At 45.1% G+C, this 12540-nt stretch overlaps 1 protein-coding gene, 1 long non-coding RNA gene and 1 pseudogene across 6 annotated transcripts; 2 read left to right on the top strand and 1 right to left on the bottom strand.

The window, feature by feature from the left end:
* Nucleotides 1–240: 240 nt before the first annotated feature.
* On the top strand, nt 241–1875 carry LOC112279507 (mediator of RNA polymerase II transcription subunit 11-like; annotated as a pseudogene). The gene is made up of 4 exons (XR_016502325.1): nt 241–914; nt 1047–1131; nt 1297–1413; nt 1606–1875. The product of XR_016502325.1 is annotated as a mediator of RNA polymerase II transcription subunit 11-like (transcript).
* Nucleotides 1876–4687: 2812 nt separating this feature from the next.
* Nucleotides 4688–8028, bottom strand: LOC141045135 (uncharacterized). Of its 4 annotated transcripts, none has more exons than XR_012217072.2 (5): nt 7695–8028; nt 7378–7573; nt 5956–6925; nt 5293–5684; nt 4688–5032 (listed from the first exon to the last, which is right to left on the bottom strand). It is a non-coding gene; the product is annotated as an uncharacterized LOC141045135 (long non-coding RNA). The 4 variants fall into 4 exon arrangements; XR_012217073.2 differs by having other exon boundaries at nt 7705–8028; XR_012217070.2 differs by having other exon boundaries at nt 7733–8026.
* Nucleotides 8029–8272: 244 nt separating this feature from the next.
* Nucleotides 8273–11767, top strand: LOC112279549 (protein FIZZY-RELATED 1). Its single transcript, XM_024514116.3, has one exon. The coding sequence runs from the start codon at nt 9851–9853 to the stop codon at nt 11414–11416; it is 1566 nt and encodes a 521-aa protein (XP_024369884.1). The 5' UTR covers nt 8273–9850; the 3' UTR covers nt 11417–11767.
* Nucleotides 11768–12540: the final 773 nt, after the last annotated feature.

Raw genomic sequence — 12540 nt, 5'->3', positions numbered from 1 at the left:
AATGCCGGCGGGAGTCGTTGAAACGAGAATGGAAGGTAGTTTTAATGTTTTGATAGTGAGTGGAATGATTAATAAAAAGATAAAGAGATACCTTTATCTACGTGGCAGTGATACTGCTGGGTTACAAGCCCAGGTCCCCACGACCTGAGTAAGGTATTCTCTCCACTGAACTACAGCCATCATTGATTGGGCATTTCTTCAGTATCAGCTATTCATTCAAGTATCTTCTCACTCGTAAGTTCACGCTTTTCAAGCGTACGCGCGTGAAACAAGGTGGCATGCTCCCGCCTCGAGGAGTCCGCCTTGTACGCCGTGCATGTCTCAATTTTCTTTTTGCGATTTTGGATCTATTTTGGGCTCGTAGCAGTTGCTTTTAGAGGTTTTGTTATTCGTCGCTTAAAGAGTTAGTGATTGAAGTGAATGGTTTGTTTCTTTGCTTCAATTTCGGTGCTTTATTTTTCTGTTTCTGAAAGAGAGCTGATGTGTGTGAAGGTTCTGTTTGAGCTTTAGGTTCAGCGATTGACTCCCGATGTCCATTTGTTTGTGACGGTATCTAAATATCCTGCCCTTGAGCCTGGGTTGTCAGATGGGCGGCTGTTTATGCGATTTCGCTTCATGGTAGAATTTTGCAGAAGAGTGGGAATATTACTTGTGGCAATGCAGCGCTGTGACGCCTTAATTTCTAACTTCTTTCATGAATGTTTCTGATGGTGATAGGCGTATGTGAAATAGGCGAGAGGGAGGAGGGGGAGAAGGGGGATTTTGTGAGGGTTTCTGCTATTTCGGTGTCGATGTGCAGGATTGGATTGGGATTTCCATTTGCATTCTAGTCTCACACGTTTTGCAAGCCGTTCTTTCTGTGCATCTGTTCCACAACTTAACCCATCAATAACGATGATTTGATGGTTGAGGCGGTATGCTCAAACTCTCTCTAGGTTTGTATATATGCCTCACCACATTTGTCAACCTATGCCTGGATGTCGATAGGTGTTAGCTTCGACCTTTAGGGTGTGAATCTCTCTGACCTCATGTACCTTCTGTGACAGGGTGAAGTGAGAAAGAATGTCTGCACTTACCCACAGACCAGGAGATCCTTCAACTTCCTTGCGACGCTTGCATCATGTGGAGAAGGTGTCACCCATTATTAAGATGCTGTGAAATCATTGCGTCATTTCTCATACACTTAACTTTTCAGACCATTGTCTCATGCTTGTGCGTAGTGTCTTCTCGTGTTTTAGTTTCATCCATGAAGAAGTTTTTTTTTTTTTTTTTTTTTTTTTTTGTTATTTGTCGCAGAGAATTGTTCATACAGTGGAGCTTTCTGGCAGAGTGATGGAAGAGCTGGCCAAAGCAGGTGGTCCTCGGGCAGAAGTCGTAGCAGTTCAATGTCAAGAGTTTATGCAAGCTGTGAAGGTAGCCCTTTTCCCTCTAGCGGCCTCAATACAAGACATTCTAAGAATTGTAACAGAAATTGTCCCTTTTGAAGCATGACGTGCATTCAACACCAACAGTATGTCATCGTCTTGCTTAAACCTTCGTTTTTTAATTTTTTTTTTTAGATCTTTCTAAACGCTCTAAATCAATCAGTATCCTCGGTGTGACTAGGAAATTCAAACCACTCTACGAGACGAGATCAAGAGCATGTGTGAGTACCGGCCAAATGAAAACTCCGACTATCCCGCCAGATAAACTCAGAAATTAGTGTGAAGAAACTAGGGTGTGTTATTGGCCACTTAGAGTTCATGCAAAACGCTGTGGCACAGTATTACGCAGCGAAGCCTGTGTAGGTTCCCGTTCGTTTTGTTATGAACTCACAGCATGCTGTACATCCCAGCCACTTATCCGTTTTAATCTCACACTCGAGCTTTCATCGCAGAGCCTTCTCTTTATAATTTTCTGAATTCTATCTTCAAGAATGTTATTGTGCATCAACATCACCTGATTGCAAACTTCCATGTGCCAGCAAATCAGTGAAGTTGGTGAAGTATTCCGGAAAACCACGGCACTGGCGATGACTTCCATGTTTTGGGAGAAGCAGTGAAGAAGTGGCTTTCCGTTGGTTTATTTTTCCCTCTTTATGGTTGTCATCTATGTTAAGGTGACTCTTCGCGCAAATATGAATGAAATCAACGTCAGGACCATTTATAGAACATATAAATCAAGGTTCATGGAACACATATCAGAAATACTTCAACTCTCCATGGCTTGTCAAATCATTGTGCATACTTTTACTGAGTTCCATGCAAAAAAAATCCATGTCTGACCCTGTGCGAAGAGTATTTTTCTGAAGTCTACCCTAGATGGTTGGATGCCTCATAGAATGGACCCATGTTGACTGCCACTAAATGCCTCTGATTCTGTGAGCTCATCCTTGGATTTGTATGCCCTTGTTACTGTCACTCATATGCTGCATACAAGCAGTGCCAATGCTTTATCATCTTAACATTCCTCTGTGCAGCCAGATAATTAGGTTGCTCCATCTACCAACCAGTCAATTTGGTGACACAGGATCCTTTGGATGAAGACCATTTGAGCTTGGGTATTGGAACTTCCATCACTTCAAGTGGTAGGATCCTAGACAGGCTTGTGGCCATCAGAGACAACTACTGATTGTGAATTTGTGTTAGCTTTTGAATAGGTGCTTGGGAATCAAGAAAAGACTAGGAGGATCACCATCTGCTACAGACTTCGAGGCCCACTGCTGGAGTTTGTCTGTAAGCTAATCATGCATAGGGTTCTTGTCTACTGCGCCATAGAGGCCCAATGCAACAAAAACTTTGTCAATCCTTCTCCCACCCACACAGACAGAGATGGAAATGGAGCAGTGCCACTCATCCAGCCACTGTAGTAATGGATGAGTCTTTTATCCACTATTTAATTCCAGCTCTGCATTCCTCATTGAAAGCACCCACAAAAGAGCCTGGAGAGTCTGAGTACCAGAGGAACAACACAGGTCTAATTTGGAATTCTGTTTGATACAGTAAATTAGTAACATTGAATGCTTATAATTGGCATGTCTCTTATTTCTACTCCTACCTAAAGTACTATCTGAGTATGTGTACATAATCCATGTATGTACACAAAAGGAAATCTGCATCCAATAATGTGCCATGGAATGGACTTTTGGGTGTGATTTGTATGGTGGCAAGCATCAACTCTTGTCCAGCTTTGCTCCCATGTGAGCCAAATCAGGTCCCATGACAAGATGCAATTCTCTTTTCACACAGCCAACACTGGAGACTTTGTTCTCATGACATCCAGCTCTCAGTTTTTCCTTCACATATTGTAACCAATGGCAGCAAACTGAGAGTTCTATTAAGGAGATGAAACAGGAAGGCGTGGCTGTCCCCCTAAAGGGCACCAGACATGCTTCTGAAAGCACACACCCCCTCTGCAACTGAGACTTGGTCTTAAGTTCTTTTTAAAAGGCAAGTCTATGCCAGTCAATGCTGCAAGACTCTACTCTTAATTTGGAGTTTCTTCTTTGCCTGCTTCATATGCATCTTGTTTCAACAGATCCCATCCAAAGTAGTGAGCAAGGAGTACTGTTGCTCAGATGGGAGGGTGTTCAACTGGGTCCTTCTTCTTCTCCTAGTCATGCTCAATCCCCCATCAACAATGTTGAGTTGGCTGCTTAATTTGACACTGGCCTGTCTCCACTGCCGACTTATTTCCATGTATGTATGTATGTATGTATGTATGTATATATACATGTGCATTTCACTCAAACACTTTACTTTCTTTTTGATATTTCTCATTTCAATTAAGATATTTTTTTATGATATCCACAGAAAACACTGCCAACTTGACCCTAAAGGGTAGGAAGTATAGCATAATCTTGACAATTTCCTGCTGGGTTGGCTTAGATTTCTTCTTTGTGTTTTCAATTACTTTTTTATTTTTTATTTTTTTGGAAAAAAAACTCCCCAAGAGTCAAGAATCTAGTCATTGTTTGCAATCCAGACAGGCATGCAGCAATGTGCAGTGATGAATCATAAGATGCTTCACTGAGGGTGGTAGACAGTCAAAGAAGTTTTCTTTTGAGAAGAAAATAAGTGGATGAAGTATCATTTGTGGAGATTTACCTACAAAAAGAAAAAGAAAAAGAAAAGAAAAACATTTTCAATGTTGTTGAACAATTCTTCATTGCATGACACGTTGTGTAATTGACAGCATCAAAATGGGTATTTTGATTTTGATTTTGATTTTTTTTTGTTACCTTATTTAATTCATTTTGCCACCACCACCAGACCTGCAAGGCTTGACTTGCTTGTGTAACTCTTTGTACAGCACAGCTGCCTGCTATGGCATGGATTTCCATCATTCATGAGTGTGACCTGGCAAGGGGGGGGGGGGAGGACAGCCTCATAGATGAATGAATTCCTGGACGAATGATCTTCCTAAATTTGGTTCAATAATCAGACATGATACGTGTGAACCAACTCTCTCTATGGTAGATGGGGAGCTGTGGGATCTTGTGTGAGAACATAGAAGTTGACAAGAGGTCCTTTCCTCATTTTTTTTTTTAATAGAGATCCACTTGGTGAAGCAGAGCAAAGCCAATGAATATTAGACACTAGACTCCTTGTGGAGATGGATATGATCCAAGACCAAGCAAAACCCTGTGTGATGCCTCTGCTGATACTACAACACCACCACCAACAACAACAGCAACTACAAAAAAGACTTGGCCAAGGGAACTGTTCTCAAAAAAAATATGTGTGCAAAGCAGCCCACAGCTCATTTTAAGCCCTAGTACTCTTCATTAAATTTGTCCTAAAAGGATTGCCTCTTCTAGGGGTCAAAATTCAAATTTGTTTGACTGAAACCAAGGGAATAATTTTCCTTCATGTTCTAAGGGGCCCAGAGTGCTTTTTTGCCTCCTTTGTCAAGCTCCTATTCTGTGGCAACTTGGAACATGGACATACCCCCCCATGTGGAAGTGATTCTCTGGAAATGGGTGACTTATTTCTTAAGACCAGGTAGACTAAATTATTTCATTAGGGTTTCCAAATCTCTGTTTCATGGATATCTGTTTAAAAAACATGAAAAAGAAGGATGTGGGATGTCAGATACACTGCTCATTAAAAGAGAGCTTCAGATTATTATTATTTTTATGTTTTTAAAGCTGATCATTTTAAATATCCACATATGAATGCTAGAGAAAGTGGGTGACATGTCACGTTTTCAGGTATAAGTAAAGAGATGGGAAGAGAATACAAAGAAAAGTAATTTGACGTAGTGAATGATGTTGAAAACTATGAAGGAGAGCCTGACTGGATGAGGAGGAACCTGTGTGGACGGTAGTCTGTGGGTGGAACAGTGAAGAAGAGGAGCAAGGATGCTGATGCCAGCGATGACGAATAGGGGGAAGGGAGCTTGTCTTCAGGAGGGGACAGAGACAAGCAAACACCTTTGTCTTAGTGGTGTGCCCCACGGGATTACTTTTGTACTGTTTCCTGTGACGTCGGTTATTATGCCATTTGTGGAGATTCAGTCTTTGACGCTCATTCACCGTCATCAGGCGTCTGCCATGATGGTCACCAGGACAGCCTGGAATAGGAGGACCTTGTAATGCCCCTCCTCTTGAACAGGAGAGAACCGTGCTCCTCAGGCTTGTGGATTCATTCATTCATTCATTCTGATCCCCCAACAATACCCAGCTTCTGTTGTCGACAATCCACCTATTGAGAGTCCTAACGGAGATTTGCTTACTGATATAAAACAACACTAGAAATGAAAAGAAAAGAGAAGAAAAGAGAAGAAAGAATGGGTAATATTAAACTTGCCCCAATAACTGTTTTATGATGGGTGGACTTATCAAGCTGTAAGGGTAGTTGTCCTCTCCGCCTGGCCTATTGTAACTAGATGCTATTTATTAACTCGATCAACGAGTTGTTTCCTGTCGACTGCTACGAGAAAGCAAGAGTACTCAAATTCTCATGAGGAGCTTACCAGGGCCACGAGCAGGCCTGGGTTACATTTCCAGCATCGCGCTAGCTGCACCTGGCGATGATCGTTTCTCATGACGTGGACGGTGGCAGTCCAGAGTGTGCAGTGGCAGTTCCAACGCAGGGTCCTGCACACACGGGTTCTTCATGCGACCGGGTTCGAGACTGTCATCTTGCGAGCCGTCGCTTCGACGGCTCGACGGGGTTCATCTCACCGGGCTCCTGCACCCTATTCTGAATCAAGAATCGCGCATTCTGTCTGGACTCTCACAATTTGCATTTGATACGCCTCAGTTGCTGGTGTCTAGAAAAAAGTACTCGCCCGCAGTGACTTAGTCTGATAGTTTGCAGCCGCCTAAAGCGTGGCTTGTTCCGGCTTCAAGCTCGCAACTGATTGCAGGGCTAGTTTGGTTCAAAGATGTGTGAGTTGTCACAGTGAAACCAAGCGGTTCAGCGCAAGACGTGCTCCTTCTCAATTACACAAAAGCAGAACGTGCCCAGATGTCTGTGAAAGCAGGGTCTGGCCTGTATGATACGTTGGCACCAGTGACGATTGCCGCTACTAGGGGAAAAAAACATATCAAAATCCTGAGTCAATGCGCGATAGATTGTTGCCTCGGGTGTGCAGATTCTGCATGTGGTCACACTTGAGCTCGGACCCAACGAGTCCGTCGCTGCAACCACGGCTGCCTCCAACTGCTCGTCGATCTCCATGCTCCGTTTTGTCACCATGCAAACGTCGGATGTGGATGGATGGCGAGTTGTGGGTCTTCCGGGGTGTCGATGTGGGACAGATTTGTGTTCGTCCGAATCCGAAGACGTGGTCAAGTCCGAATGCGGTGCGGTGTCAGTGTGGTTGTGGGACATCCGGGAGAAGGGGCCACGGGACAGTACCGCTGCTGGGGTCGGTCACCCCCCCTGGCTCCTAAATGCCGAGCCTACTCATTTTGTCCTCTCCCTTCCCCAAAGCTTTTCTGCGCAACCTTTTTCACATTTGAGGATATGGACATGCTCTTCATATCAAATCATCCACTAAAACACACTTCTACTTTTTTCGAGTGTGAAATTACGCTGAATGGATCGCTTACAGGCAACAGTAAAATCGACTTATATTATTAAAAACATCCATAAGTAAAGAGGGGTATGAATGAAAACTACCTGCATTATTAGATTTTAAGCATAATCACAAACTATGTAATCATGTATAAAATCGGTCGCAATATGTTAATATTTACAAGTAGTCATACAAATAATTGATTGAGTGTGGGAAATAAAAGACATTTCCCACCTTGTACAACATTGCATACTAGCACCCCAACTCATTAAATGTACAACATTGCACATCTGATGAAGGTACATCAACGACACAGACGAATGCAATATAGGTGTAGAATTGGGATGATAGAGTGCAAGATTGGACGCAAACCTTGACTAGGTGCTAGATAATGTAGATAAAAGTTCTGCAAGCTCTACTTTCAATGCTGCCAATGGAACTGTCCACATTGCAAAGTTACAGCTTTGAACTCATCTTCTACCAATCTTAAGAAAGGAATGTTGATATGTGTGTCTGGCATTTGCCATCCCTTGGATGGAGATGCTCATTTGAAAATTCTTGCGTGTTACTAAAAAAGGCAAAATAGTATAAATATCAACAATCTTTAAATAGTAGGGGTGATAAAATTGAAATATCATAAATTTTGCAAGCTTTTGAGCAATGAAACAAACAAGGTCAGACTCCCTCACTATCACACACCCAACAACCCGAAATCAGGGTACGCAACTGGGTGGAGTGCTGAGGCAGGAGCGCTGGAATGGACCCCATGGCCGCCCATCATCCTCGCCTGTCCACGGTGCTCTGCCCACAGTACAATGAGAATTCCAATCCACCCTACCCCTCGATCCATTCATTATTGTCTTCTTCCTCTGACCAGCCATCTCGTGGGTTAAACGCATCATTTACAGGTGCATACTACCCACCTGATTGAGGCGTGTCGTTTGGAACCCACAGCGAGGCGTCACGGGCTCTGGTTCGCAGACGACAGCGCCCAATGTTTGGACCGAGCGTCCCCCCCCCCCCCCCCCCCAATCCAGCCTTCATCAACGAAGACGTAACAGAGCTCCATCGCATGTGTGGAAGGGTTGCGAGCAACGGAGGCTCACGTCGGAATCTAGACCAAAGCCCACCTGGTTATGAACGCTGCTCCTCCTCCTCCTCCTCCTCTTCCGAAACCAAGCACTCACGACGCTGGGGATCCGTCGGTGTCCGATCCCCACCCCGTGCCGCCCACCCACACGAACCACCCGACGCGCGGCTGCGTCTGTCGATTTGTTCATCCACCGTCGCGATATTTCATCCATTCGGTGGTTCATTTCTGGAGAGTGCGAGGGCAAGACGTGGAGTATACACGTGGACAACTTCCCCGCCAACGTGTGCATCTCCCGCCATGGATTCCGACTGGTCCCGCCATAAAATGTCTTGTCCAAGCGCAGAGCGAAGAAGCGGGGACGGGGATTCCGTCGAAGAGGAGCTGCATCTCGGGCTCGCGTGGGATTCGTCGTCGTTGTCGTAGAGGTGTGAGAGAGAGAGAGAGGACTTGTTAAAGCGCTAATCGGGATGGTTTACCGGTCGCTTCAGTCGTCGTCTTCTACCCCCGTGGGAAAGGCAGACCATGACCCGAGCAGCAAGAGCCGTTGCTCAAAACCATCGTGCCCCCTTCGGCTTCAGCCTTGTTGCAGCAACGCGCTGCATTTTTCCCTCTTTCCCACCTCCGTCACGAAGAGAGGAGAGCTTTTTTTCTCTTCTTGTTCGTCTTCACGACATTTCACTTCGCCACTTTCATCGCCCACGCTCTGCTTGTGGTGGAGGGCTGTCTGATACGCATCCAGTTCAGAGATTTCATTCTTTTTCCTCCCCTGTTTTTGGGAAGCGTTTTTCATCATCCCGGTGGTTGTTTGGTCAGGCGAATTGAGTCGAAGTTAGGATTTTATTTATTCATTTATTTATATATCGTAATTTGGATTTTCTTTTTTCTTTTTTTCGGACCGTGGTAGGAGCTTGTAGGGGGAACTTCGTGGGTGTGCCAGAGTTAATTGGGAATTCGGGTTTTGGTTTCTGGTATCGATGGGGGGTCTGGATTGCGAGGTGTGAGCTGGGAAGATGGGCTAGAAGTGGGCTCGCTGGTGATCGCTTGCGACTTCAGGTTTTTTCTTGTGGATGTGGTGGTGAGTTTTGCGTGTTCGGAATGTGAGGCGCATGTCTGTCGGAAGCCCTGATGATTTGTTGAGTTTAAATGGTCGTTAGTGGACGGTGGGTGTCTCTGTGAAGCTCTCAGTGTCTTCAGGGGTTCCAAGTGTGGAAGAAGAAACCTGCTTTCGTTGTAGCGATCTTTGATTCGACATGAGGCTTGCAGCATTGGGGTTGTTTGAAGAGGTGGCAGTGCTTAGTCCTCCTCTTTGGTGAAAGTTCTCTTGAGCGGGTCATTCCGTGGAGGAGAATTGTGTAGATGCGTAAGCGTGAATTTTCCGTGAATCTGGGACGTTGTGTTTGAATCTTGAAGGCGTCGTGCGCTGTTGAGCTGCTTTGCCATGGTGCAATACCTTGCTGTTAAGCTGGGAGGGAACACCCGAGGAAAGGACCGTGAAAATTTTGACACATGTTGTACAATATTACAATGTAGGCACCTGAAATTGGTGAAATTGAGTTGACAAGCACTTTTCGATCTTTGTACAATCCCCTATTGAGGTCGAGGAAGGAGATCTACCCAAATACTTGGGTGTGTTGATCGCATAACGTTCTTACGTTGATGACATTGGTGCGGATGTGATTTCGCATCACAAATAAGTGGCAACGTAGGAACTTTTAAGCATACGAGCGATTTCAGCGAAACAGAGTACTTGTAATGGATCATCCTATGGACGGGTCCGTAGATATTGAGAATGGGTATCAGTTTAGGATTGCACAGTCTCTTAACTTACCGGTTGGCATGTCGCGAGATGCATTGCACCTCGACTCAATTGCCAGGCGATCTTGGCAAAGGTCAGTTGCTCCGACGAAGAATATGATCGGTGCAGCCAGTACCCTGTCACCCACGAAGACCTCATACAGCGACAGGTTTATTCCTAGCCGCTCGAGTTCGAACTTATCAAGTTTCTCTCTTTTGGATCGGGCACTATCAGGAGCCAACATCGTGCAATCTAGCGATAGCAAAGAAGATGGCTCGGGGGCCTACTCAATGTTGTTGAGGTCAGAGCTCTTCGGACAAGTTGGAAGTTCACCAGTAACACCAGAAAAGTCTTTCGGAATTGGTTCCCGAGATTCAATGCGGTCGCCCATCAGTCCGAAAAGTCGGAACATGTTCCGTTTTAAGAGCGAGTGCAAACCTAGCACCGGGTTGAATTCTCAGCCAGAGAGCCCTTATTCCCTTTCGCCCGTGGGAATTGATAGTACAATGACCGGGGCAACCGTATCGCCTCGGAAAGCGCCGAGGAAAATTGCGCGGTCCCCCTGCAAGGTGTTGGATGCGCCGGCTTTGCAGGACGATTTTTATCTCAACTTAGTGGATTGGTCATCTAGTAATGTGCTTGCGGTTGGATTGGGCACTTGTGTGTACTTGTGGAGTGCATGCAGCAGCAAGGTGACAAAGCTCTGCGATTTAGGGCTCACGGATAGCGTCTGCTCCGTAGGGTGGACGCAGAGAGGCACGTATCTCGCCGTCGGAACCAACCTGGGAGATGTGCAGATTTGGGATGCCACACGGTACAGAAAAGTGCGGACTTTGGGTGGGCATCGGACGCGAGTTGGGGCGCTGGCATGGAGTTCACATATGTTGTCATCTGGCAGCCGAGACCGAAGTATATTTCAGAGGGATGTTAGATCGCCAGAAGATTTTGTAAGTAAACTTGTAGGGCATAAGTCTGAAGTGTGTGGACTGAAGTGGTCGTGTGATGATCGAGAGCTCGCATCTGGAGGAAATGATAACCAGTTACTTGTCTGGAATCAGCATGCGGCGCAACCCATAGTAAAATTCAGCGAGCACACTGCTGCTGTGAAGGCCATTGCTTGGTCACCTCATCAAAATGGATTGTTAGCATCTGGGGGCGGCTCTGCTGATCGATGCATACGATTTTGGAATACTGCTACGAGCTCTCATTTAAATTGTTACGACACCGGGAGCCAAGTGTGCAATTTAGCGTGGTCGAAGAATGTGAATGAGATTGTGAGTACGCACGGCTATTCTCACAACCAGATCATTGTTTGGAAGTATCCAACAATGTCTAAGCTTGCTACATTGACAGGGCATTCAATGCGGGTTTTGTACCTAGCCACATCTCCAGATGGTCAAACGATTGTGACTGGAGCTGGCGATGAGACGCTACGGTTTTGGAATGTTTTCCCATCTCCGAAATCGCAAAGTGCTGTTCGTGATACAGGTGTTTGGAGTCTTGGACGGACACACATTCGATAACCCTGAGCAGGGTGGCGCCCCCAATAGTTCCCAATACTTCATTTAGCCTAGGTGCAAGTACCTATGTTGCTGTAATATGAAGTCGGTAAATTAAACCTAGGTTACCAATCGAGGTGTAGGATTAGATCTTTTTCCCATTTGCAAGTCCAAAAAATATTGATGGCTGCACGATCATCATTACCAGCACATGATCACAGCCACATGCATGGCTGCGTTTTGTAATATTTGGCTTCCAATCTGCAGCTGTATGTCCCTCAGAGGTAGAATGGCAAGAGATTCCTTCTCTACGATTTCCCACTTGTTACATTTGTCTCAATCGATTTAAAGAAAGGCTTACTGTGACTTTACCCATGGAACGTCTTCGCATGTGCATGATGGATTAAAAAAAACGAACCTGTGCTTATGTATCCTTCCTCGAATTGTTCTGTGGTTAAGTTTGTGGTGCTGCAGCACACGAGTCAGTTGTACGAGTGTCGTCATTGGAGGTCTTGAAACTGTCATGTGAAGACCTATGAAGATCAAGTCTCTTAAAGTTTCTTGTTCATCCAGAACCTTGATTCATACTGCGTGTTTGAGCTTGCCTTGGTGCATTCGTGCAATAATTCACTTAGCTAGAGGTAAGTAGGTGACGAAATTGATCAATTGATCACTTGCGTGTTCATTTTCCTTCATCAGCTTCAGCGTGCAGTACATCTTGGTCTGAATATGCGCAGCCCCCTCGATGCAACTGCATATAGATGAAGAGATAGGCTGCATTGATGATGTATGAATGAATTGCTAGAGGGATTCATCATGCATTTTCTTGTATCTTGCAGCCATTTGTTGACGTATTGTTAGGTTCTGTTCATATTGAATGGCTAACCTTTTTCTTACATCCTGTACCTGTTGTACACAACAACGTTAGAGTTGAATTTAAGACCTGGCATGTCTTTACTTCCATACGAGACCTATAAACGTGGCTCATCTTGCAAAGTTTGAATTCCTCACGGCACTGGTGGAACCCAATAGAGAGCTCCCCACATTCTACGTGACAGTCTGGCATTTTGTGCCTCAGGTTGCGTCCACTTGCTGAGTAAATGTGTCATAAGAAGTTGCTTGAGATACTTTCGCATAACAAGACAATA

Source organism: Physcomitrium patens, chromosome 3, assembly GCF_059467195.1.
Source record: "Physcomitrium patens ecotype Gransden chromosome 3, ASM5946719v1, whole genome shotgun sequence".
Lineage (NCBI taxonomy): Eukaryota > Viridiplantae > Streptophyta > Bryopsida > Funariales > Funariaceae > Physcomitrium > Physcomitrium patens.
Note: the sequence above shows the minus strand (reverse complement) of the source record. Positions and strands in the feature narration are given on the sequence as shown.